Source organism: Kogia breviceps, chromosome 10 (assembly GCF_026419965.1).
Source record: "Kogia breviceps isolate mKogBre1 chromosome 10, mKogBre1 haplotype 1, whole genome shotgun sequence".
NCBI lineage: Eukaryota > Metazoa > Chordata > Mammalia > Artiodactyla > Physeteridae > Kogia > Kogia breviceps.
Window position 1 is genome coordinate 64,836,360 of NC_081319.1, and position 26,932 is coordinate 64,863,291.

A 26,932-nucleotide genomic window follows, 5' to 3' on the forward strand; every position below is an offset into this window, starting at 1 on the left:
GTTTTAAAATGTTAGAGAAATAAGCTTTTGGAGTACTTTCAACTGATCATGTTGAATTGCTTTCAGTGTACACTAATTTGACTAATATATAGTGGTTAGAGCCATCCAGAATGTAAGCAAAAGGTAGAAATACATGGAAGCAACATCAAACAGACAAGGACATTGAGCTTGGAGAAAATGTACGCTATAACAAATACGTTAAAATAGCATTGTCGTGAAATCGAATTCTGTGAAACAGAAAAAATGCTGAAGTTTAAAGGCAAATTGTCCCCCCACTTTTCTTTTCTTTTCCTTTTGTACATGGAAATCTTTTGAAGTTCTCTGCTTCTATAAGTTTACATGAGTAAATGAGAGAGTATATTTCCATCTACAAATATGTCATGTTTTAAACACATAAAATGGCATCATGAAGCCCTCATTTCAGTAGTCTCTGAAATGTTAATGTAGCTTAAAATTTTGCAAGGGTTTGAGTGAGAGGATTCAAGACTCTCAGAAGAAAGTCTGGAATTCTTGTTATTTATGATCTTGTGAACCTAGTTGCTCTCCCAGATCTCTACAAGATATACCCTGAGACTAATCATTGTGTGTGTGTGTGTGTGTGTGTGTGTGTGTAAAGTTTAACTCAGGATATATTACATCATTGTTTGAAGTATGTAACATACTTATTAATCTTATTTGTTTACTTTTTTAGTGTATTAACATTGAAGAATATCTCTAAGTATTTGTTTAGAAGAGCTTCAGAGAACACTTTACTGCAAAATGGAAATTTTATGGCATTCTATCTAAATACTTCAGTGGGAGAAAGACTTATAAACTATGTATAATTAAATTTAATTTAAGTAGAAAGGTTATTTTGGGGAGAAATCCTGATGCCTACCCACTGACTGATTTTTAGTATAAAATGTTTCATGGATTTCTTGTACTCTAAAGTGAGATCTGAATAGCTGTTTTCTAGCATAACATCAAATAGGACGAAAAGGATCATTATTGAATGGAAAATTTCAAAGTTGAGTTAATTTTCTTGTTTGGCATCATCTTTCAGTTCTCAAAACAAATGTATGATTTTTATTTAGAAAGGGAGCTTCAAGACTTCGTAGCCAAGTCTTCAAATTGTTCAAGCTAAATTGTTCAGAATATTTTCAGCATTTCTTCTGCAACTTTACAGCATCCTCTTCACTGTTCTTGGGAACATCTTCTAGTTCATTCTAGCCAGGAATGAAAAATGGCCCCGAGAGCCATGTTATAAATAAATGGTAGATCTCTTTTAAGTTCACATTAAGTATCTCCAGCATGAGTGGACCCTTAGGATAGCTGCCAAGAATCATTTTGTTACCTATGAGGCAAAAGACATCTCCTGCTGGGCCCTTTCTCCATGTGCACACATCCCCAAGTAGATATCCTGTGGCTGTTTTCTTGTCTGTCATGGAATGGTCTTAAGAAAGCTCCTCTGGCTACTTCCCAGCAAAGGTGTCTCATGGTGATGCTACACAGGTGAGATCTACTTAGACTCCAGGCCACTCAAGAACTCTCAGCAGAGATTCCTCACTTTACTGAGAGTCTCTTGGTAATCAAAGTGTGAGCTTGTTTTTCAAACATGCCTTCGAGAATATTGAAGCCAGAGCTTGTGTGACACATTTCTTCTCCATGAGATTGCATGGCAGCTGGTCTTACCATCACCACCTCCATTCTGTAAAACAGCATGAAGATCACCAAACAATGTAAAACACAAGTAGGAAATCACAGCCTGGACACCCAGGGGCTGTGAAGAGCATGTTAGATTCAGTAGACGGTCCTCCTTTTTTTTTTTACAAGTTGAATTCGTGTTTAGTTAGCTCTTTTCCAAAAGAGTTTTGAGACCGTCTTCAGAAAAACTTCAAAAATAGAGATAGTACATTGGGGATTGTTCATGATGTAATGAACCAGTTTTCTCAGCCACTTTGGAAGTAATTTATATGACTGATTTTAGTGGAACTTTTAATAAAAATCCAGGTGTGTGGTCGTCCTGGTGATTCTGCTTGATGAATGATGGAAGTTAAAATATTTACAGGGAAAGATCGCTTTCCTCTAGACTGTCTTTCCTGAATATAATTTCTCTCAGAGAGGCTTTTCTTAGGGGCTGGATAGCAAACAGTTTGGAGACACATCTTCTGGTGAGGACGAGAAACTGCTGATTAGGGAACCTCTTGAATAATAGAGTACAGTAGAGGGCACCTCAATGCTGCACAGAGGTCTGCCTCAGAGAAACCTGCAGGCAGTCACGGGAGACCCTGGATTCCATGGAGTGTAAATATTCCAGATTGATCCATTTCCCTAAAAGGAATGGGGCTCCACCTGGATTCCACACCCCTTCATTAGCATCAGTATCATTGTATCTCTTGATTAAATGATACTGTATTATGCAGAATATTCATAGGTCACATATTTTTCCTTAAATACACTTTATAGATAATGCCCAGTATACAGCTGTGTATTTGATGGATTGATTATCCTTGCAGCCATTAACCTTTAAAAATAAATACAGATAGATTTGTTTATGTTTCTATATCATACATATCATATATGTACATAGAACAGACTCACAGATATATAGTATATATGGACATATTTTATATTGGTTTACATATAATGTAATGACAATCCCTTGGGGGCTTAAATCCCCCTAACTTAGCTTTATCTGTCATCGTTCTCTCTCAGCATTGTGTCTACCTTCTACTGTGCTTTTTTCCTCTTCCTCTGTTCGTCTCCCTCTCTCTCCCTTCCTTCCTTTTGAATAATTCTTGTATGTATCATGAGTGTGCAGAAAGGAACACAGAGAGTTATGGCTCAGTCTCTGTAGGTTGGGATGTAGTGAGTTCATAATCCTTTCATGTAATATGACCCTCGGCTAATACTCTCGTCAGACTGTACTGCTCTTGGTAGGAAAGGCGTAATGAAACTGATATTCATTATTTCACTCATCCAGCATATTTGCATGTGCCCTGAAAAGGACTTTGACGTGACCAGACTGTTGTTTAATCTTTGTGTTAGGGGATCTCTTCCTGGCAGAGGGTTGTACGTTCAGTGCCTTGTGATGGGAGAGTGTTTGTCTGGAGTTTCTTGCCAGCTGGATGCGCTGGGGATGTTGACAGCTGTACTGTGGAGGTGTGCCTCTGAGAAACTGAGACGCTGTTTGCTTTGTTATAGCAACTGCGAGAGTTGATAGCCGAACACAAGCCGCATATAGATAAGATGAACAAAACTGGGCCACAGTTACTGGAATTGAGCCCGAGGGAAGGCTTTTCTATCCAAGAGAAGTACGTGGCTGCTGACACTCTCTACAGTCAAATTAAAGAAGATGTCAAAAAGCGGGCTGTGGCGCTGGATGAAGCCATTTCTCAGTCTGCTCAGGTAATGCTTTGAACCAGCAGTGCAACGCTCTGCCCGACAGCAGAGTGTGGAAAGACATTTCCCGGATCTGCTGATTCAATTCCAGCTAAAATCGTTTCACTGCATTAACTCTGAGTATTGACGTTTTGGTCTCTGAGGTGATATTTGCCGGTGTCCGATCCTTATATTTCTCTTCCTGCTTATATATAAATAAAACATAATTTTCAATTATTTAAGAAGCATACAACTGTCATCGTTGTCCAGATACCTAAATAAGTGTCCATCCAAAGTAGAATGCAGTGTTTGCCATTGGAAGAGAGGAAAGAAAGTGTTATTATCATCATTAATGAAACATTCCCAAGATGGCAATAAGAAGAAAGACTATGAATGCTAGGCTGAATAAGAAGGAAAAAATATGCAGTTGGAAATCGATTTTTTTTTTTTTTTCATTTTGAAAATACCTTTTTCAAGAAGTTGATTTGCAGTTACCTACAGATTTTCCGTTTTGAAGGTTTTGGTTTTTATCATTAGATACACTGGTATGAGAGTGGTCCATTTTCTGTAATCCTGACCGATGATTCCTTTAATGTTGAGGATAGTGTGGAATCTATAAATGAACAAGTGTTCATAACTTTGCTTCATTGTCTGTGGTGCCTTTGCAAGTGGAAATTTAAAATTCTTTCATGGATCTGACTGTGTGTTTGGCCAGGAATTAAATATAAACATCCATTACAAATCAGGAAGGTTTCTGGTTTTTTAAATTTTTTTAACATTTTTTAGTTCAGGAAACTCATAACTTAAGAAATCCCTTTCATCTCATCAAAACTGCCCATGAATTTTACATTTAATAATATAACTTTTTGAGGATGCCAAAATAATCAGTAAAAGTGAGTAAAACCATCAGTGTTGATAGACGAACACCCAGATTATTGAACCTAATTTTCAAAGTTAATTTGAATTATGATAAGATGAAGCACTAGTAAAATGCTGCTGTCAAGAGATCCAATTATATGTTAACATATACAGTTTCTTAATGAATTTACTCAGTTATTTGTAAGAAGCAGTCCCATCCCCACCCATAAGCAGTGTGACACAGAGAGGTGCATATGAGTTGTGATTTTAGGAATGTCTTCACACACCAGCTGGATATAACTCTTTGGATGGATGTGTTAACAGAAAGGCCAAGGTTTCATTCTTGACTGTGACATTAGATAGGTGTGTTATCATTTTAAATCCCACCCTTGGCATCACAGGTCTTTTCCCCCATAAATGGCCCTTCTCTTTCACTCCCAGTTCCACGACAAGATCGACCAGATCCTGGAGAGCCTGGAGCGCGTGGTGGAGCGTCTGCGGCAGCCACCTTCCATCTCAGCAGAGGTGGAGAAGATCAAGGAGCAGGTCAGTGAGAATAAGAACGTGGCGGTGGACATGGAGAAGCTGCAGCCTCTGTACGAGACCCTCAGACAGAGGGGAGAGGAGATGATCGCTCGGTCCCAGGGCACTGACAAAGACATATCTGCCAAAGGTAATCCTTTCAGGATGAGGGAACCACTGAACTTTACTCAAAACGATTGTGAATGTCCCTTGACAGTCCAGTTGCATATCAACATGCCAGATTTTAGAAAAGGTATTGCAGATGTGACATGTTTGGGGTGGAAGGGCTGTGCACACCAGTCCCTTGTTAATATCTTCCTGTGTTTGTGAAATCAGTTGAGTAACTACAACATGTGCCATGATACAAAAACCATATGTTCTCTGGGCCCTTTAAATCAGTTGGTTAAAGCATAATGCTAATAAGACCAAACCTAGGGGTATCTTTTCCTCTGACTACAGTACTTTATGTCATGGGTACTCTATCCCATAGCCACAGAAATGGCAACCAGGACCCTAGCCAAGCACCTTAAATGTCTGCGCTGGAGTCAAAAGGAAGGGCCTGTGCAGAGGTCAGTGGAAATTCACAGTAAGAGGACGCTAGAAGTAAGCCCAAAATATGTATCCTACTTTGTTGTGTTCCTGAGACTAAGTAGACATCTCTATTCTTGATTTGGAGAGCATAAAGGATATACTAAGGCCAGCCTTGGTGAACTCAGGTCTCCTCTGAGTTCACATGCCTCTGAGTGTTGTCTTTTGTCAGGAAACCTTGGTTTAGGAGGAGCAGGACACCCTCAGGTCCTGTATTTGCCTGGAAAGGCCGTTGGGCCCAGTGATACCCACTAGACTGGGCTCAACCCAAATTTGGTCCAGGTTTATTAGATCCTTGGAAAATTGAATGATTGTTCCTGTGTGAATTTGAACGTTGTGCTTTATTGCTTAAAGGGTGTGTCTTTTTGATATTGTTCTGCTCTGTAGCTGTTCAGGATAAGCTAGACCAAATGGTTTTCATTTGGGAGAACATACACACACTGGTGGAAGAAAGGGAAGCCAAGCTACTGGATGTGATGGAATTAGCAGAGAAGTTCTGGTGTGATCACATGTCACTGGTGGTTACCACTAAAGATACTCAAGACTTCATCAGGGATCTGGAGGATCCTGGGATCGATCCCTCGGTAGTAAAACAACAGCAGGAAGCAGCAGAGGTAAGCAGAGAATCTCATTTAAAGTTTAAAAAACAAGTTGTGGTAGCGTGAATGTTGGATTCCTTTGGTATAAATATTTGGAATTATGCTATTAAAATTTATATTTGGTTCTGAAAGTGGAATGCACAGAGATGTAGTAGGGGACAGAGTCCACCCATAGGTTTCCCATGGAAAATGTTTATTTAGAAAGTTTCTCTCCATCCCCATTGTTTCTGCCTTACTTTGGGGCCTCGTCCTCTCTCTTTCTTGTCTAAGAAAGTAATCTGAGCGGTACCCCTGCCTGTGGAGTCTCTCTTCCCGCCAGCCTCTAATCTTGTTGCCCGTTGTCCCTCTATATCTCCTCTTGCTGTCCTGCTGGTTAAAAGCCCTCAAGGCGTCCACTGCCTACTGCCTAAAGTCCAAACTACCTGGAACACGGTATCAGCCTTTTCCATCCTAGCCTAGCCCAGGCCTGTGTTTCCAAAGCCATTTTTTTTCTACTGCTCCTTTACCAAGCTCCTTCTCTTACGGCTTTCTCTGACGCTGCCGTGCTCTTTCTAGCATCTGAATCTTTGCACATTTTATTTCCTTAGCCTAGAATAACTTTCCTGCCACTCTCCTTGGCAGATCCCACTCAAGCTTCAAGGTTCAGTTGGATTGCCACCCTCCACCCTCTTGTATACTCAGCTGAGTTAGTCCATCCCCATAACATTCTCATCACACAAAGGACTTAACACAGAGCATAGACTTATTGTTGACTGTACCTCTGTCTTTCCCAGTGGACTCAGAGCCCCTTGAGTGGAATAGTCATATTTAATTTTCTCTGTATCTCCGATGCCTGGTTTGGGGCATGTTCACCCTTGGTAAATAAATGCATCTTGAATGAATAAGTGTATTTAACCAAGAAAATGAAAGCAAGGTAGAATACTGCATTTCTGTCATAGTTTTTGTTTGTTTGTTTGGTACTTTACATGTCCTGGGGTAAAAATGAAAATCTAGAGTTAGACTATCCTAAATCTACTAAGCAAATTACATTAATTTGTGGGAAGTCTCTGAACTCATATGATACTTATGTCTTTTTTTTTTTTTTTTGTGGTACGCGGGCCTCTCACTGTTGTGGCCTCTCCCGTTGCGGAGCACAGGCTCCAGACGCGCAGGCTCAGGGGCCATGGCTCATGAGCCTAGCCGCTCCGCCGCATGTGGGATCTTCCCAGACTGGGGCAGGAACCTGTGTCCCCTGCATCGGCAGGCAGACTCTCAACCACTGCACCACCAGGGAAGCCCCTTATGTCTATTTTAAATGTGTACTGCCAAACTAGTTGGTTTAAAAAACAAAAACAAAATGGCTTTCCATGCTTTTCAGTATTGTTTATTTTATTTTTTTTGAAAGACTTATTCTGGTATATGTTACATGGAATTACTTCCTAAATACTGTCTATATAATAAGCATTTGACATTTGTTCCTCAAAGGACACAGTTTTTTCTTTAAAATGGCTCTTGTGTTCCCTTGTTGAAAAAATTTAGTGCCAAAACTTGGAAAACAGAACGAAGAAAATAAAAATTGATTACAGTCCTGCCTCCTAGAAATAACTACCATCAATGTCTGTGTGCATCTTTTTAGTTTCATTGTGGTTTGGCTTAAAAGTAAGGCTGTCATTTCTTATTCTAGGTCATAAGGGAGGAGATAGACGGATTGCAGGAAGAGCTGGATATGGTTATTAACCTGGGTTCTGAACTCATTGCCGCTTGTGGGGAACCCGACAAGCCCATTGTTAAGAAGAGTATAGACGAGGTACAACCTGCATATTTTCTACTCTTATCAGAATGGTTTTTTAAAAGGATTTTGCTAACTAAAGCATATTTGATAGAAGTAGTCGGAAACTTAGCATATGATACTGAAAAAGTTCTAATATTTACATTGTAGTTAAATTCAGCCTGGGATTCTCTAAATAAAGCTTGGAAAGACCGGGTGGACAGACTTGAGGAGGCAATGCAGGCTGCTGTTCAATACCAGGATGGACTGCAGGTAAGGCTTGCAGGGTCTCCTGGAGGGAGGGATCAAGTGATAAGTGATGCTTACAAATTCACGCATCAGTATGTCCCCGGAGCTGCAAGTGTGATGCAGTTAATTCACCTGCTTCAATTCATGCTTTACCGTTTTGAAGAGATTTCTGACACTGGAGATATGTACAGATTCATATACACCCCTAAACACATTCTTATAGACACATTCAGTGAAATTTACTTTGAAAAGAAATATTTTAACTTTTTAAAGTGAAAGTCACAGTATTTTTCATAAATGGCTCAACATCAGACAGTGAAATGGAGCTGAGTCTGAGTTCTGCTCTAGAGTTGAGTGGAATAAGATGAAAGGGGTAAACACTATCTAAAAATATCACCAAGTGTAGCACAAGTCAGATGTAAAGAAATTTGATTTGAAGCCAGTGTGTCCGGTGAACTAAAATAGATTTCTATTTTATTAGGTCATAATCTGTCATGCAAAAAGTGTTTTCTTCTTTCCCATGTATGTAATTCCTTTTAATGGTTGTTTTTCAAATCCTTCAAGGGTTCTCTTTCAGTTCATTAACTAGTTTTTAAGTTTATTTTTTTAATATTAAAAATTCTCCTGTCAGTTGAGGCCAACTCGGGAATATTTGTCTCCCTACCTTCCTTAACTTTATTCCATTTCCTGACAGACTGGCAGGAGTTGAATCCTTCATCCAACCATATGGAAAAGCCCTCTCTAAGTATTTCCATAACACCAAGAGAATATTATTTTTAAAGCTCAGATGAGAACATCTTTTCCCTTTTACTAGGCCACTTCATTTCTATATTTATAAAAATAAATATCACAAGCCCAGCTTTATGCCAGCAGAGAAGTGTTTTGAACTTTGCAAATATATAAAAAATTCACAAGTGACACCTTATAACCCCCCCTCCTTTTTTTTTAACCAAAGTGTTAATTTATTGGTTGGATAGCAGTGGCCAGTAACCAGTCAGGCTCTATGTCCATCTGTGAGGCCAGATCGTGATTTTCACATTCGTTTGGTGGGTCACAGAGGTTGTATCCTCTCCCGGGGCTGGAGATGGCTCTGCCACCTCTGCAGCCGTTAGTCCCAGGAGATCAGGGTCACAGCTGGACACAAAGGCTTGTCTCATCACCATTGCTAGAAAAACAAGGCCCATCATAGGTCCTGCTGGTCCTAGGTCCGTAGCATCACCTGTTTGGGGATGAAAGGCAGTGATGGATTAAAAGAGCTGTAGGTAAATGTCCAAAGCTGCAGACACTCCAGAGGTTTCAAGGTTTGATTGTAAAGTGAAGTGCATTTTATTTCCCAAGTTGCTGCTTAAGTTCTTAGGGTTTATCATGATCAGTTTAAACTACCAGATATTTCCCAAGGTTTTTTTCTCAGTACTGTATGGCCTGGCAACTCCATTAAATGGCAGAATAATTTTGTGTATTCAGAACCTGAAACAAAAAATGTGAGTGGAGCGTTTTTAGATTGTTTGTGTTGCCTAAAATGAACAAGAAGATAGGAGATTTTGAAGTTTTGTCGCAGTTCAGAATAATGGTCTTAATCATTATACGTGCAGGATTTTAATGCTAATCTCAATAATACAGAAGAGTTTACTTGAAACAAATTGTTTCACGTGCCAAACAGTAAACGTCTTGATTATTTGAATGAACAGATGGGTGTGAATCTTTTTCTTTCAGTATATTTATACAATCTGCCTTTTAGGTAGACAGAGTACAGAGAATTTTATTTTGTGTGGTGCATTTATAAAACATTTTTTTTCAAATAGACTTTTCTTGAAAGTTCTCAATATTCTAAGATTCTATTCAAGATAGAATTTCTTCTGCAAATTTGGATGCAAAATTGGAGGTTTCATCTATTTCATATTTCGGATAACTGCTCCAGTATATTGCCACTTTTACCTTATTTGTAAAACAGGCTCATTGCTTAATATCTTTATAGATTTATGATTATACTTTTCCATTGCACTTGAGGTGTTGTAGTAATTTCAAATATACTGTTATAATAACATGACCTAACGTGTTTTTCAGGCAATATTCGACTGGGTAGATATTGCAGGTGGCAAATTGGCTTCATTGTCTCCAATTGGAACAGATCTTGAAACTGTCAAGCAGCAGATTGAGGAGCTGAAGGTATGGGTAGGGGCTGAGAAATTCATCAAACGTTGCATTTTTAAGTTCTTGATTCATGGGATGCTTTATGCAAATTTATTTTATATAATTGAAGTGTTACATTTTGATTATGGAACTGGTTTAATATAGTGCCTGCACATAATAGGTTATGTGTAAGTGCTCATTAAATAAAGGATACAAAATAGTAGTAGTTTTTCTTACTAAATCAATTCCTGTTCATTATAGAAAAATCAGAAAATGCAAATTAGCAAAACAAAATGTTATGTACCGAGAGTCAAGCACTCCTAAGATTTGATTTATAGCCTTTCATTTATCCTCATACTGGGTGTAGGATGAGGTATGGGGGCGTGTGTGTGTGTGTGTGTGTGTGTTTGATGTATTACATATGTATACTATAAGGATTTTTAGAACTTTATTATTCCATAGTGTGTTATTGTCACTGATACATATACAGCAACATTTCTGTTTTCTTCGTTGTGTTCAGAGTAATTCAATTAGTCCAACAGGCTAAAGAAGGATCCCATGGGTGGATGGGATTGGATGGGATCATAGTGTTTCCCAAAATGTTTGTTTTGTAAATGCTTGTTGTTTCCATCTGCTTTCCTCTGTAAATTTTTTCCTTTGTGGTTCTTGATCTCCAGCTGTGAAAATGGCTGAACCATTTCCTCTGAATTCCTCTGTGCTGATGCTCATTTATCAAAGTGGGAGCAGCTATTTCCTCCCTAATTTTAAAGTCTCTATCTACAGAGACATCACAGCCCTTTCAATGAACTCTGCTATATTTTTACATAAAATTATTATCTGGCTTTAAAAGAGTAGCATTTTTATCTCTAAGTGTGATATAGACTATTTCATTTAGAAAAAAATTGTTTCTTCTTGAGAATTTTACTGTTACCATCATTAGATTGTGATTTTTTTTTTTAACTCTGCTCATGTAGTAAACACATGATATCCTTTATGTACAATTACAGGTGTGGAGGAGGGTTTATTTTGGGTTTTACATATATCTCAGCAGTTTTCATACAGCACACTGGATGAGGTGCTTGCCCTGAAATCAGGTGTCTGAAGTTGCATCTCCCTTCATCCACTTACTAGCCAAATGGCCTCAGAAAAGTTATCTAACTGCTCTTACCTCTGTGTCCTTAGCTTAATTGGGGATAAAATGATTTTCTTTATAAGTTTATTGAGAACAACTTGACTATAGCAAGTGTTCACTATGCTTTTGTTATTATTTTTAATTATTGTTTTAATTTGCTTGAAAAAAATTAAGAGACTGCTTAGCCATTAATTGTTTATTATTTAATTATTTACTATTAGAGATTAAAATCAATACTTTATGAAAAGACAGTTTCCTATTACATGTAACCACTGGCTGACCTGTATTGGTTGGCAAAGCCAGTATTCTTACCTACATGTCATTAAGCACCAAGTGAGAGTAATGTTATTCTGAGTCAGTTCAAAGGATAAATAAATACTAATAAACACAGCATAGCAGGGAATTCCCTGGCGGTCCATTGGTTAGGACTCAGCACTTTCACTGCCGGGGCCCGGGTTCGATCCCTGGTCTGGGAACTAAGATCCTGCAAGCCACATAGCATGGCCACAAAGAAAAATAATATAGATAACTAAATAAACAAAGCATAGCTACAGAAAACACAGAGTGTTCAGTGACTGCAAGATGTGTGTGTGTTTTGAGCAGGAAATATTAATGTGAGTTTCTTAGAGATTTTTTTTTTGGGTTTCATATATGTCAATATATATTTTATTTTCTTCTTTCCTATAATTTCAGAACTCACTTATTGAATATGTGTAATTAGACATGAAATAGCAGAATTATAAATAAAAAATCGTTCCATCAGAAAACATTGAATAAAGAGAAAAGATTCCTTCTTTTAAATTTAATTTTTATTTTATACTGGAGTATAGTTGATTTACAATGTTGTACTAGTTTCAGAGAAAAGATTTCTTTTATTTTATTCCTCTTCACCCCACCCCAATAAAAAGTGTGAATTAGAACAAACATCTAACCTGTAGAATTTTTGTTTGTTTAAAGTTACTGAAGAGAACCTGCTGTATAAAAATATAAATAAAATAAAATTCAAAAATTCCAAAAAAATAAAGTTACTGATATATAACAAATTTTCCTTGTATGCCTCTTTTTTTAAAAAAAAAATAGCAATTTAAGTCAGAGGCGTATCAACAACAGATAGAAATGGAGAGACTGAACCATCAGGCAGAGCTCCTGCTAAAGAAAGTAACAGAAGAAAGTGATAAACACACTGTTCAGGACCCACTGATGGAGCTGAAATTGATATGGGACAGTCTGGAGGAGAGGATCATCAACAGACAGGTAAATACCAATTTCAGGTTCGTATAATAATGTAAAATAACTATTAAAAAGTAAAATTAGGGGATCCTGGACATAAACTTCAGAAGCCCCTAAATTCTCTTGTTTCCTTGGAACTTTTCCTGCTTCTCACATGCTGTTTTTTTTAACCACAAAGTTTCAAACTTAAAATATATGAGGATATGATGATTGGGCTTCACTGGATTTGCTTAAAGACTTATGCAGCGATTGAACAGGTCACTCTTGTTTTATAAATGTGGGTCATCCACCCTATCAGACTCGTGGATCTATTGTCTTCCTCTCCTCTCTGTCTGCAGCACAAGCTGGAGGGCGCTCTGTTAGCACTGGGGCAGTTCCAGCACGCGCTGGACGAGTTGCTGGCGTGGCTCACGCACACCGAGGGCTTGCTCAGCGAACAGAAGCCTGTCGGAGGAGACCCCAAGGCCATTGAAATTGAACTCGCCAAGCATCATGTACGTAGCTGTTACTGCATCCTCTCTTTCTTCTCTTTGCATTTCTAGTGTCACCAGATGTTTCTGGTCCGCTGCTTTTTAAGGCATTTATAATTTTAACCCACGTTCCTATCTGACATTGGCAACATACGATTGAACTACTTAAGATGCACTTCTTAAAAGGTGATGATCAAAATGTTTTTCTCATTGGTCAAGGCAGTTATTGTCAAAAATAGCAAGAATGGGGAATTTCTGGCTAAATTTTAGGAGGCCTGCATGACCAACACTGGAGGTTTAAATTTCTGATTATACCTGTGCTTGGATGAAGGTAACATAGTTTTAAAAGCTGTTGGGGGCAGCCGGACAAGTCACAGTTGTCCTGCAGGCTCTGTGTGTGTTTCCTGTGGTCACCCTTCCCTCCATGCGTCTCTCCCTTGCTGCTTTTTGGCTTGTCATATATTTCTGTCTGTCTGTACATCTCTCATCATGTTGGGGTTTGTCCTTCTGTTTCTTTCTCTTTTCACTGGCTTTTTGTGTCTTAGTCCTTTTCTTTCTGAAGTGGTTTTTTAAACTAGTTATTATGTTTAGAAGAGTTTTTACATGTCATGTACTTGATTGAAAGCTTATAAGTGGAAATTTTTTATCTTGAGATATATGCAAAATAGTTTCATATTGTTGTCATCTTTGTGGCACTTGGTTGATGATTATTAACAGAAAATTCCCCGTCTTAAGTCAACGAGGCTTAATGAATAGAATTTATGACCAGTAGAGTTTATCCTGACATTCAGCAGGCTTTCGTAGAACTTTTAACATTCACATTATAGTGGTATCTTACTTAAAGTTAGGTCCTTAATCCTAATCTTAAATAAGTTTTCCTTGATTATCATATAGAAACATTTGATTATTTTACATATTAACAGCATTTTAAAATAAGAGGTTTATAGCACTTTAAGATCATGATATTTTTGATTATTCTTGCTTTAGTTCTTCTCTTTCATGTGTTTCCCCACAAATTGTTCCCTAATTTAAATTTTTCTTCCTTTTTTACCTCTTTCTGTCTGTATTTATAATCATTGCCCAGCCATATCTGATTAAGCAATTAGGACTTATTTTGCATCATTAATATTTGTCCTCATTTAATATCTATATTATACCTTTGCTAAGAGCAGTAATGACCAGTCAGACTGACTCTGCATGTAACCAAAATGTTTATTCTCATAGTGTGAGTTTATAGCATTTACATTTTCATAAACTGAGCCATTGTCCTAAAAGTCACATACATCAGTGACAGGAACTTTGTAGAAGATGGTAGAGGTAGGAACATGCAGCACCCTGGTCCAGTCATTTTGGCGGAGATGAGTTAGGGACCTTTAGTTTCCTTTAGTCAAGGATCTTTTCTCCTTCCATTTCTTTCTTTTTAAAAAAATTTTATTGAAGTATAGTTGATTTACAGTGTTGTGTTCATTTCTGCTATACAACAAAGTGATTCAGTTATACATATATATTATTTTCCATTACATTTTATCACAGGATATTGAATGTACTTCCCTGTGGTATACAGCAGGACCTTGTTGTTTATCCACCCTCCATATATACTAGTTGGCATCTGCTGACCCCAAACTCCCAATCCTTCACTCCCAGCTCTGCTTCCATTTCTGAAGGTCAAATTTCAAGGACTCAGAATTGCCAACACAATTGCTGGAGGAAGGGAGGGGAGATTTCCATCCCTGTCCCGCCTTCTACTCTGGTTCCTTGGCCGTGGCTTATGTAGTAGGGCTCCGACCATTTATAAGAACGAATTTTATAGAATTATCTTTTATGTTTTGACTGTGAAAATATTTAACTCTTACCTTTTACATTTACATATCCAAGTACCTGCTTCTTATAAAGATAACTCCTTACTCAGTTGATTTTATAGCTTTTGAAAAACCTCCCTCACCAGATGCCCCAGAACACAAGTGGATGGAGTCAGAGGAACAGTGGTCATGGACGGTTCGTGCCCTTGGCTGAAATCCTTCTGGTCTGGGTTTCCCAGATGTGGGTTGTCCCTCCCAGGACGTCAGATGACACTCCTCTTCTCTCCTGTTGCCAACCTGAGTCTGAGTGTAGGGGGAAGGGTTATCACAGACTTTTACCAACAATAGAGGAAGGTTTCTTCTGGTTTCCAAAAGCATAGCAGTCTTCTTGAAAGGAAACTATTACTAAGCTGTATTTGTTCTTTGAGGTAATTCTTTTCAGTATAAGAAATTGATTTGGTTAGCCTGCCCTTGTTTTTTGCACGTACCACTCTTGCCCCATCTTAGTGCATTTAAGTGTTATTAATCTATTCTTATATTCTCACCGGATAATAGAATAAGAAGGCATTATTTACTGGGATCTGTCATAGGCATCTCATATCGTATTTTCTAGTAAGAGAACAGCTCAGTCGTGGAATGCTGGACTCACGTATTCCCCAGTAAATGGTGAAATCTCTTTCCCTTTAATGTTAGGGCCTCCTGGGGTTCGTTCCTGTCACCTTAGCAGTTAATTCTAGCACCCTTAAAACAAGAGATGATAAAAGGGTATTCTGTGATCATTTGTTTCCTTTTTTTTCTTTTTTACATCTTTATTGGAGTATAATTGCTTTACAATGGTGTGTTAGTTTCTGTTTTATAACAAAGTGAATCAGTTATACATATATCCCCATATCTCTTCCCTCTTGCGTCTCCCTCCCTCCCACCCTCCTAGGTGGTCATAAAGCACAGAGCTGATCTCCCTGTGCTAAGTGGCTGCTTCCCACTAGCTATCTATTTTACGTTTGGTAGTGTATATATGTCCATGCCACTCTCTCACTTTATCCCAGCTTACCCTTCCCCCTCCCCATATCCTCAAGTCCATTCTCTAGTCGGTCTGCGCCTTTATTCCCATCTTGCCCCTAGGTTCTTCATGACCACTTTGGGTTTTTTTTAGATTCCGTATATGTGTGTTAACATACGGTATTTGTTTTTCTCTTTCTGACTTACTTCACGCTGCATGATAGACTCTAGTTCCATCCACCTCACAACAAATAACTCAATATCGTTTCTTTTTCTGAATAATATTCCATTGTATATATGTGCCACATCTTCTTTATCCAATTTAGCTCTAGTAATTTTCTGGTAGCATCTTTAGGATTCTCTATGTATAGTATCATGTCATCTGCAAACAGTGACAGCTTTACTTCTTCTTTTCCTATTTGGATTCCTTTTATTTCTTTTTTTTCTCTAATTGCTGTGGCTAAAACTTCCAAAACTATGTTGAGTAATAGTGGTGAGAGTGGGCAACCTTGTCTTCTTCCTGTTCTTAGTGAAAATGGTTTCAGTTTTTCACCATTGAGGATGATGTTGGCTGCAGGTTTGTCATATATGGCCTTTATTATACTGAGGTAAGTTCCCTGTATGCCTACTTTCTGGAGGGTTTTTATCATAAATGGGTGTTGAATTTTGTCAAAAGCTTTCTCTGCATCTATTGAGATGATCATATGGTTTTTCTCCTTCAATTTGTTAATATGGTGTATCACTTTGATTGATTTGCGTATATTGAAGAAACCTTGCATTCCTGGGACAAACCCCACTTGATCATGGTGTATGATCCTTTTAATGTGCTGTTGGATTCTGTTTGCAAGTATTTTGTTGAGGATTTTTGCATCTATATTCATCAGTGATATTGCCCTGTAGTTTTCTTTCTTTGTGACATCTTTGTCTGGTTTGGGTATCAGGGTGATGGTGGCCTTGTAGAATGAGTTTGGGAGTGTTCCTCCCTCTGCTATATTTTGGAAGAGTTTGAGAAGGATAGGTGTTAGCTCTTCTCTAAATGTTTGATAGAATTCACCTGTGAAGCCATCTGGTCCTGGGCTTTTGTTTGTTGGAAGATTTTTAATCACAGTCTCAATTTCAGTGTTTGTGATTTGTCTGTTCATATTTTCTATTTCTTCCTGGTTCAGTCTCGGAAAGTTGTGCATTTCTAAGAATTTGTCCATTTCCTCCAGGTTGTCCATTTTATTGGCATATAGTTGCTTGTCATAATCTCTCATGTTTCCTTTTTAAGAATGCTAATTATAAAACATGGCAATGTATTAATTTTATATTTGAACATATAGCAATATATATTTTCGAAATTGTTTACTCAAGACATGAAAATTAAGTTCAATTAAAGTGAGCTTGAATCAAATGAATATCTTTGGACCCTTTTAACTATAATCTCTATATACTTAATGTCATCAATTGCAAAACTCTTCTAATGGGAAGAACTAGCAATGTTCTCAACATAATCATTTCAGGGGATCTTGGTAGATTGAAGAGATACCCAATAAAGCTGCAAAGTTAAGGGAAAGTAAGTTCACCATTTTTAAAATTCATTAGTATTAAAATTCTATGTATATGTTTTAGCTTCAGAACGTTTCGTAACCAGGAAATAAAAGAATTGCATTAGAAGCGATGCTAGCATGTTACCAACTAGCGAACATATTAAGTGTTAATCTGAATATTTTCAGGTGCTCCAAAATGATGTATTAGCACATCAGTCCACCGTGGAAGCCGTGAATAAAGCAGGAAATGATCTAATCGAATCAAGTGCCGGAGAAGAAGCGAGCAACCTTCAGAACAAGCTAGAGGTTTTGAATCAACGCTGGCAAAATGTTTTGGAAAAAACAGAACAAAGGAAGCAGCAGCTGGATGGTGCCTTGCGCCAGGTGAATGAGAGAATAAATCCTGAAACTTTCTGGTGCCTTCAAGACCAAGATGGCATGGCATTCTTTTATTGGTTTTCACACCCCTGTTTAGTTTTTATACTTCAAGGAGAAGAGTTTAAAAAAAAGTGGGGTAAAGGACAGAGCTGAGAAGAACACAGCTCTCCAGTTCTTAGCATGATAGTTTTATTGCCGGTTCTCCTGCTGAAGAAAAGCAAGTGGTCCAGAGGCCCCTGCCCTTGTTCAAAATGCATGGAGAGGCTTAGCAGGCTGGGATTGTTTACGCTTCATTTTTGGCTTCAAAGTGACCATATCTGGGGCCCAAACTTGAACCTCTCTCTCACTCCAGGCCAAAGGGTTCCACGGCGAAATCGAGGATTTGCAACAGTGGCTGACCGACACGGAGCGCCATCTGTTAGCATCCAAGCCTCTGGGAGGTTTACCGGAAACAGCCAGGGAACAGCTTAATGCCCACATGGTAACTATATTGTTTCCTACAGCTCTAGCCTCATATTAAGAAACTGACTATTTTGTTTAGGCCCTGGTAATAAACAAACTGTGGGAGAAGGCTTAAAGGATATCCAGTTTTGCAGCAGAAATCTCTATATGTAAGTGCTAGAAACACTGTTGATTAAATTTTTAAAGTCAGAACCTATTCTTTATTTTAAAGTTTAGTGTGTCAGTGTATGAAAAGACGTTGTAGCAGTCTAGGCATTTTTTAGAAGCAAACCTTCCCCCATAAAGTGATAAACTTGTATGGATAGTAATATAACATTGGGTAAATTATAAACTGTGGCTCCTTGAGTGGAAAGAAAAATCCCTAAAGGAATCAGAATGGACTTACCAATTACTGCTGTGAGCATGAGATTCCCACCCAGTTTCATGGAAGGCTGGAAAATATGTTTTTGTTCTGTGAAAACGAAGTTACGAATTTGCTCCTTTTAACGGTGATGGGGCCGTATCTTCAACCTCACACCCACCAGGTTTGGACAAGAGGAGGCTTCTGTTTAATTGTCTGACTGGAGCATCCCATCATGCCTGCGGGCTGTTCCGGCCCAGAGTCTGTAGTGCTGTCAACTCTTAAAGATAAGGAGGAAAAATAATGAAACTTGAGACTCTGGTTTTCTTTCCTAGCAGTATGGGCTGAGAAATTAAATTTAGACTACATTTGACCTATTGACATTTCCTATTCATGTCCCATCATAATTTAGCTCTAAAAGTTCTAAGAGAAAAACAGTCTTTTCAAATGTTGAATGCTTCTTAGGAAATAAAAGAAGAAGTACTTAGGGATTTGGCAAAAGAAATGGGCCATTGTACGTGCGAGTCTGTACTCTTTAGTCATGCCTAGTGTTGTTGTAAGATCTTACTAATAAAACTTCACTTGTTGGGAATAATTTTGAATTTGATGATTTGGAGAGGAAGTGACCATCTTGTAGGTGGAAGGAAGAAATACAACTGAAGTAACATCTTATTCATTTCACAATTGCCATGAGCAGTTAAAATGAATCCTATTAATCCAGTGGAGAATTTTCTAGAATCTCTATTCCTTCTTTTGGAAAATCATTGTGTATGTGGTTTTCTTGTTAATATGTTGTTTTCTTGGTGCCACAAGAGACCCATTTGTTCACTGAAAAAGTAACTGACTAAATAACTTGGGAGCACTTGTCTTCTCCATAAAATCTGGCTGTCTTCCAGATACCTTCTTACTTTCCTAGAAGTACTTGCATAGCTTTTACAATCCATTAAGTATAAGTTTAATGAATTCTTGAACAAACATACGTGAGATGGTTCTCTAACCAACAAATATATTTAAATGGTAATTTAGAAGAATATAAGTAAAAAGTTGGAAAGCAAAGCTTATCTTTAGACTATTTTATTTTAGAAAAATATTACTTATCAGCATATTTGGTTTGGGTAGGATGTTTGCTGATATCATTTGCCAGATTATAGAATTCCATGACTTAAGAAATTCTAAAGAGTTACTGATACTTGTAATACTATTTTAGTCATGTTCTTTTGATTTGGTTCTGTTAGACATGAAGGAAACTAGAAAACTTGGAGTATTACTGTTTCCTGAGATTTAGCTGTATTTAGAAGCTTTGCTTTGATTAAAAGCTTTCAGTGGGTGATATTGTAAATACGTTTAGAGAGGGATTTTTTTAAGGTTTAAGAAATTACAAAGTTTTGAGGCAATAAAAATGTTCTAGAATTAGTAGTGATGGTTGCACAGCCTTATGAATATACTAAAAACACTGAATTCTAGACTTTAAAATGCTGATTTTTATGGATTGTATCAGTTTTAAAAGGTAAAAAGTTGGAAATGTTAGATAGTATGTAATTTTTCAGTGGGAGCTATGATTTGACTCACATTATGATTGGATCAATGGAATAGAACTGCTCTTACTTTTGACGTGAGTGTAACTGGTGTTTCATTTATCTTAAATTCTAAATTTGTTGAAGCAGTGTTTTTATATTTTCTATAGAAGATACACACTACATTCTAGTTGAAAGCTTTAAAAATGTTATAAGTGAGAAGAATATTCATAGGACTACAAGTTTGGCTACTGTGATTCCAAAGTCTGCGTCATCAACTGAAATGTCTTACTGTACTGGGTCTTGACCATCTATCCACTGTATGTCTTCTGAGCATAGAATTAAATTATACCAAAAAAACAATATTACAGTCATTGTACTGTGTTCCGAGGAGAGACTTAGAGAACTCATTTTACAGAGAAGGAAATCGAGGCTCAAAGAAGTTATGTTACTCGCCCAAGGTCACAGAGCTGATTGGTTACTGTACATTAAACCTTTCTTGATAACACTTAACATTACTGCATCACGTGTGGGGTGGATTGATCACAATAGCACCATTTCTAAGATTTCTTGGTAGGCAGAGTGTGGCTATAGGTTTAGGTGTTCTTTCAGTATAGTGGAAAGTTTGAATGTGTCAGGGTTATTCTGTGTGCTGGACGGAGTTGAGTATATAATAAGGGGCTTGGGATTGATGACATGGAAAAAGAGCTCTGAGATTTTGTTCTCTTAAAAATGATATAACTTGGGGGTGGGGTATCTCCATTTAGGAAATCTGTGCTGCCTTTGATGTTAAAGAAGAAACATATAAGAGTCTGATGCAGAAAGGCCAGCAGATGCTTGCAAGATGCCCCAAATCTGCAGAGACAAATATTGACCAAGACATAAATAACTTGAAAGAAAAATGGGAATCGGTGGAAACCAAGCTCAATGAAAGGAAAGTATGTGCCTTGATGAATATCATAGAATGAATGTTTTCATTGTTTCATTTCATGGGTCTTACCTTATCTCCAAGTAGAGTTGTCAGTGGAACATCTAATGATTCATGTTTAAATTTTCTTTGTATACGTTTGGACATATCATGGGCTCAGCTGAAAATAGTATTCTGTCTTAACGCAGGAGAACACAGTTGAAGGAATCTATTCAGACACAGATAAAGGTATATCATAGATCAAGTGTTAACTAGGTATAGTTTAAATCTGTGAACCACTGGAATTCTGGGTGGTTACGTAATTCTAATCACACTTATTAAGCAAAAGGCAGGCTGTATGTAAGGCGGGGGGGTGGGGTGGGGAGGGAGGGAGACCAAGAAAGTGAGATGATTGTACATATAATAAGCACTTACATAACAAAAATCCATGAGGGGGAATTAAAAATCTTGCTATTTAATGCTATAAAAATGATAGGCTGGGAATACTAGATTATATGCCCTTGCTGACAGAGCATAATATATATATATATTTCATAGTATTTTGACCTCCAAAATGAATTGTATGCATGTCAAATTTTCTTTTTCTAGATTCTGTTTAGTAATCCTGTGGTTAATTGTCCCCAAACCACAATTTTAGTGTATATTAAAAAATTGTTTTAGCTGCAGTGAGATGCTTCTCACTAAACTTGAAGGGGCTTGGTTAGCCAGTATTCAAAAACTGGGGGATATAGACTATGCATAAATGAAGTATGGCTGGGAAGGAAATCTGCCAGAGAGTGGTTAAACTTGTTGGGGTGGTGAGGGGGGAGGCGGGAAACCTTTGAATACCATGAAATACTAAATAATCTGTCTTTGCAGGTTAAACTGGAAGAGGCCCTCACCTTGGCAATGGAATTCCACAGTTCCCTCCAGGACTTCATCAACTGGCTCACCCAGGCGGAGCAGACCCTAAACGTGGCTTCCCGGCCAAGCCTTATCTTGGACACCGTCTTGTTTCAAATTGATGAACACAAGGTAAGCTGCATCCCGGACGGACAGCACTCCCTTCTCAGACCTTTTTAGACATCAGGCTGTTTTAATGGCAAAAGCATAAATTTGGTAGTTTGAACACTTTCTTTTGTCCTTTGGAACCAGCTTATGACCCCGGAAGTATTTTCAAGATAGATCCATGTTTCCTTTGTTTCTGATCGTACCCACCTCCCTTTTTTTGGGAAAGGTCTTTGCCAATGAAGTAAATTCTCACCGGGAGCAGATCATAGAACTGGACAAAACTGGAACCCACCTGAAGTATTTCAGTCAGAAACAAGATGTCGTTCTCATTAAGAATCTGCTTATCAGTGTACAGAGCCGCTGGGAGAAGGTGGTCCAGCGCTTAGTAGAAAGAGGAAGATCTTTGGATGATGCAAGGAAGAGGGCCAAGCAGGTAAACCTTTATAAAGATCCTCTGAACTTGGCAATGAATCAGGTCTATGTTATGTTATTAAATACACGTTACATTATTAAAGTGCTTTTATGGCAGGTTGTGCTTTGTGTAACAATCATGGCATGAAGCCAAGGTGTTTATTTCCTAAAAAGGCCATGGCCTCGGTTTGGATGATGACATCACTTTCTGACCTGGTGGCAACTCCAGGTCCTGGGGACCGGCCTTGGAAAGACTGATCATACCTTGATATCACAGATGGACCGTTATCATTGGGGCCCAAAAAAGGGCTCCACAGTTTTGTTGTTGGGTTGGTGGGTTTTCCTTGTCCTTTCAACCTCCACTCTCATACTTAGAGTGAGGCATTCTGCTTTATTATGTTGCTACTTCTGTTCAGTTCCAAAACCAGACTTTCTCACGTGTAGCCCCCAGACAGCTTTCTGAAGGCATACTCTGGGTCTGAGCTATAGGAAATAATATAGTTACCATGTGGGCATGGTAACTTCCCCACTCCAAATCCGTATACTTGTTGGCAGGGCTTCCTTTCTTTTCTAATATTTGGATACAGCTTCATCCCACCTTTAAATTAACTGTTTGAATCTTGGGGGGCTGCTTTTTTTAATCTAGAGAATCTCATATGGAATTTTCCTTCCTTCCTTCCTTCATCTGTTATTCACATTCTGTTCTAGACTAAGCACAGAGAAGAGAAGTGCAGTTATGCATCTCTTTACTCCAGGGAAGAGGAAGATGCACCCACCTTGCTTGGCATATATCTTCAATTTTTACTAGGAACTTCGTGTAATAATATTGAGGGTGAATTTTATGATGATTCTTTCTGCCCCATTCCGTTTCATTTGTCCAGCATTGGTGTTGGGCGCTGTCATTTGGGGAGCTAGGCTCGGCTGGGCGATGCAGAGGATGACCTGGGAGTCCAGTGTTTCAACATTTAAAGCTGTCCAGCATAAAATGTTTAAATGCTGGCGAAATGACACGTTGCGCTGTGATTGGATTACAGGCCACGTGTCTCTTTTTGAGGGGGAGGTATGGTATGTCCCATGTAATAAATGAGTCTCTAGAATAGAATAGGTCTCGGATGTTTTTTTAAGACAGTCCTCACGCCAAGCCTGACGTTTTTCTCGCCGTGTGTGCAGCCCTGTCGTCCGTAGTGGAGGCATTTTGAGTTATGAACATCTGATTTACTCAAGTCTCATGGATGCCAGTAGCCAGTCGGCCACCCTCTTCCTCCTTTCTCTATCAAGTCAATTTTATTTTCTCAGTCTGGTGAATTGAATTGATAAAGATTCACCACTGTTCTCGGTGCAAAAGGATGGCATTTCTTCTATTTGTACGGCTTTTAAATAGTTTTGAGAGCAGGACCAGCCTCAGAACCTGTGCGTTTGTACCATTGTACTTACCATCCAGTTGTTATAGGCTGTACTGTTGGTAGAAAGACAAGCTGGCAGGGACTTCCCTGGCTGTCCAGGGGTCAGGGCTCCATGCTTCCACTGCAGGTGGCACAGGTTCGATCCCTAGTTGGGGAACTAAGATCCTGCATGCCAAAAAGAAGACAAGCTGGCATCACTAGCTGTTTATTTATTTATCTGTCCTAATACCTCAGGTTTTGGCTCAGATCTTGGCTGTAGTTCTCTGACTTGGGCAATTTATGTGCCTATTCTGGCCTCCCTGTTTTCATGTCTAAGTTGATTAGATTTGTGGGAGGGACGTGTAGGGAGAGCAGGTCTCTAACAAGACAGTCTCCAGTAGACCTTTGCAGCTTTGTGATTCTGTGCTCTCACTGTGCTTAGTATCAAATGTCTTTTTATTATTTCACTATTAATGTTCTTTGATATAAAACAGATTTTATTTTGATTACTTAGGTTTTTGTCATGTATCTGTTCCCTTTAGTTCCTTGGAAGAAATAATTTATAACTAATTTCCCAGTTTGGTATCCAAAAATAGTACCTACTATTTCTTTATGATAAGCAGAAAAGAGACCACAGCTGAAATCAAGTATATATAGCACCAGAATAGTTGACGGTTGTAGACACGAAAGAGAATTCTATTTTGTTAGAACTCGAGTATTGTGGGTGCTCTTAAGTATAAAACCAGTATGTGAGGCTCAGGCATTGATGTGAGGATTTGTATAGCAGCAAGAAAGATGTTGAACTGTCTTTGCATTAAATAGGAACTTAATGCCCTCTTTTTGTTAAAATGAATTTACAAACTTTATCCTTTCCCTTCTCCCTTTTTGTACCTCTTTCTTAGCATAAGAATTAAACACCACCTTAGAAGTAAATCCAGATCTGTCAAGAGACAACAGTGGAAGCTTACATTATTATTTTTTTAATTTTATTGACGTATAGTTGATTTACAATGTTGTGTTTAATTTCTGCTCTACAGCAAAGTGATTCAGTTATACATCTATCTATTCTTTTTCATGTTTTTTTCCATTATGGTTTATCACAGGATATTGAATATAGGTCCCTGTGCTATACAGTAGGACCTTGTTGTTTATCCATCCTATATATACTAGTTCGCATCTGTTAATCCCAAACTCCCACTCCATCCCTCCCTCCCCCACGCTCCCTCCCCCTTGGCAACCACAAGTCTGTTCTCTGTGTCTGTGAGTCTGTTTCTGTTTTGTAGATAAGTTCATTTGTGTTGTATTTTAGATTCCAATCAGAACAGCAGACAGAAAGCCAAATGAAAAAATATGAAAAGCAATGTAAGAGACCTATGGGATAATATAAAGCATGCCAGTCTACGCTTACATTATTTATTAAACAAAAGAAAGGGTGGGACGTTCTGCCTGATGCTCCGTAACTGCTTCTAGGCTCACTTCTATTTTTGTTAAAGCTGACATGTTTGAATGAGTTATAACAAGTGACCACGGGGCATGACCACAAAAGCTGAGCATCAACAAGACATTTTGTAATCTGCTGATGAAAATATTCTTTCTTGTTCTTCTTCAGGGAGAATTTTGAATGTATAATTGTTAACATTTCCATTAATATCAGTTTCTGTTTAGAAATGTACTAGATTTCAAATCTAGTGAGTATGCCTGAAAATTTTCTGGACAAAGATGTGAATTTCTTTTACAGTTCCATGAAGCTTGGAGTAAGCTTATGGAGTGGCTGGAAGAGTCAGAGAAGTCTTTGGATTCTGAACTGGAAATTGCCAACGACCCAGACAAAATCAAAGCACAACTGGCACAGCATAAGGTGGGTCTGCAGTTAAGAAAAGCACATTGTGTCGTTGCATATCTCAGGGTCACTTTTAAATTCCTACCTGACTGTGTATTTATTCATCACTGGAGAAAAAGGCTGTCCAGCGTGGACCTATATTAAATTTAAAACCAATTGCCCTTTACATTGGTCAAGTGATCATTCCATTATGATTCCAGGGTTAATTGTTAAAAGAAAACACACAGAATTAAAACTGGAAGTCTTCCACAATCTAAACCACATAAAGGATTTCTAGAGGCCGAACATTGGCACTTCGGTCTATCACAACTGCCTTGTCTTGTAATTTCTTTCACAGACCAGATGCCATGCAGAACATAATCATGTACTAAAAGGAACGTAGATTTTGCCATATATATTCCTACATACAGTGCAGTGGGGAAAATTGGTTGCCACTTCCTAAATTGGTATTACTGTGTAAGTGCGTGAATTTCGACCCCTCCCCTCAAAGACACATAGTCACTGGCTTCCTTGTGTAGACAAGAAGATATGGAAACACTGTGTTTTATATTTTCTGCCTTTTATATTCCTACCACATGCCGTTCAAAGAACAATCCTCCCCAACTCTCTTGAGTTTGTATCTTTCTATTACTCTGTTTGTAAAGTGATCATCGGCCCTCAGGGTGAGGATGTGGGTAAAAGGAGACCGTCCCTGCAAACCATTTTACAATCTTAGGCATCTACATATAAATCATTGCTTGAAACATGATAGCTTTTAAAATGCTGGAAAAAAAAAAAAAAAAAAAAAGATGAAAAAAGGGGCTTCCCTGGTGGCGCAGTGATTGAGAATCCGCCTGCCGATGCAGGGGACACGGGTTCGTGTCCCAGTCAGGGAAGATCCCACATGCCGCGGAGCGGCTGGGCCTGTGAGCCATGGCCACTGAGCCTGTGCATCCAGAGCCTGTGCTCCGCAGTGGGAGAGGCCACAACAGTGAAAGGCCCGCGTCCCACAGAAAAGAAAAAAAAAAAAAATGCTGGAAAAGATTGAATGATATAAGTTTTATCATCATCAGAAAATTCTAGCCCTCGTGTTCATCCAGGCTGGTTGCTTCCGTCCGTGGGCCTGACCAGCTGCAGGGGTCAGGATCCTAGGATGATGGGGGAACATGCTGAGGTCTTTTCTTTGGCTGGATGAGTGGCTTGTCCTGATGGCCCCTCTGCCTGGGAGCTGCCGCATTTAGCACTGGCAGCCCAGAGACGATGATCAGCACCCTTACCCCTCCCCTCCTTCTCAAAATAGAATGCCTTATTTGAACTTGAGCATAGATGTTGTGTTACGTAGTCTGATGAAAGCATACTGCATATTTAAGGTAGAGAATCCTGGAAATAAGAATGTGTGAAGAACCCTATTAGATTTCTTTTTCCTAGTGAAACCTGTCGCCAGTCACCATTTCTCTGAGATAACAGGGTACGTTAAGCCTATCTTAAGCCTATCT

At 38.6% G+C, this 26,932-nt stretch overlaps 1 protein-coding gene across 39 annotated transcripts in view; it reads left to right on the forward strand.

Annotated features, from left to right (window-relative positions):
* Nucleotides 1-26,932, forward strand: part of DST (dystonin) — a 503,614-nt gene that overhangs the window by 445,954 nt on the left and 30,728 nt on the right. For all 39 annotated transcript variants that reach the window (XM_059077098.2, XM_067005926.1, XM_067005928.1 and 36 more), the window contains 14 exons: nt 3,184-3,387; nt 4,660-4,891; nt 5,716-5,942; nt 7,591-7,713; nt 7,846-7,947; nt 9,988-10,089; nt 12,266-12,439; nt 12,754-12,909; nt 17,399-17,596; nt 17,943-18,071; nt 20,674-20,844; nt 21,693-21,848; nt 22,051-22,257; nt 25,356-25,475. In XM_059077098.2, coding sequence (XP_058933081.1) covers nt 3,184-3,387; nt 4,660-4,891; nt 5,716-5,942; nt 7,591-7,713; nt 7,846-7,947; nt 9,988-10,089; nt 12,266-12,439; nt 12,754-12,909; nt 17,399-17,596; nt 17,943-18,071; nt 20,674-20,844; nt 21,693-21,848; nt 22,051-22,257; nt 25,356-25,475 — 2,301 coding nt within the window. The remainder of the gene's footprint in view (nt 1-3,183; nt 3,388-4,659; nt 4,892-5,715; nt 5,943-7,590; nt 7,714-7,845; nt 7,948-9,987; nt 10,090-12,265; nt 12,440-12,753; nt 12,910-17,398; nt 17,597-17,942; nt 18,072-20,673; nt 20,845-21,692; nt 21,849-22,050; nt 22,258-25,355; nt 25,476-26,932) is intronic.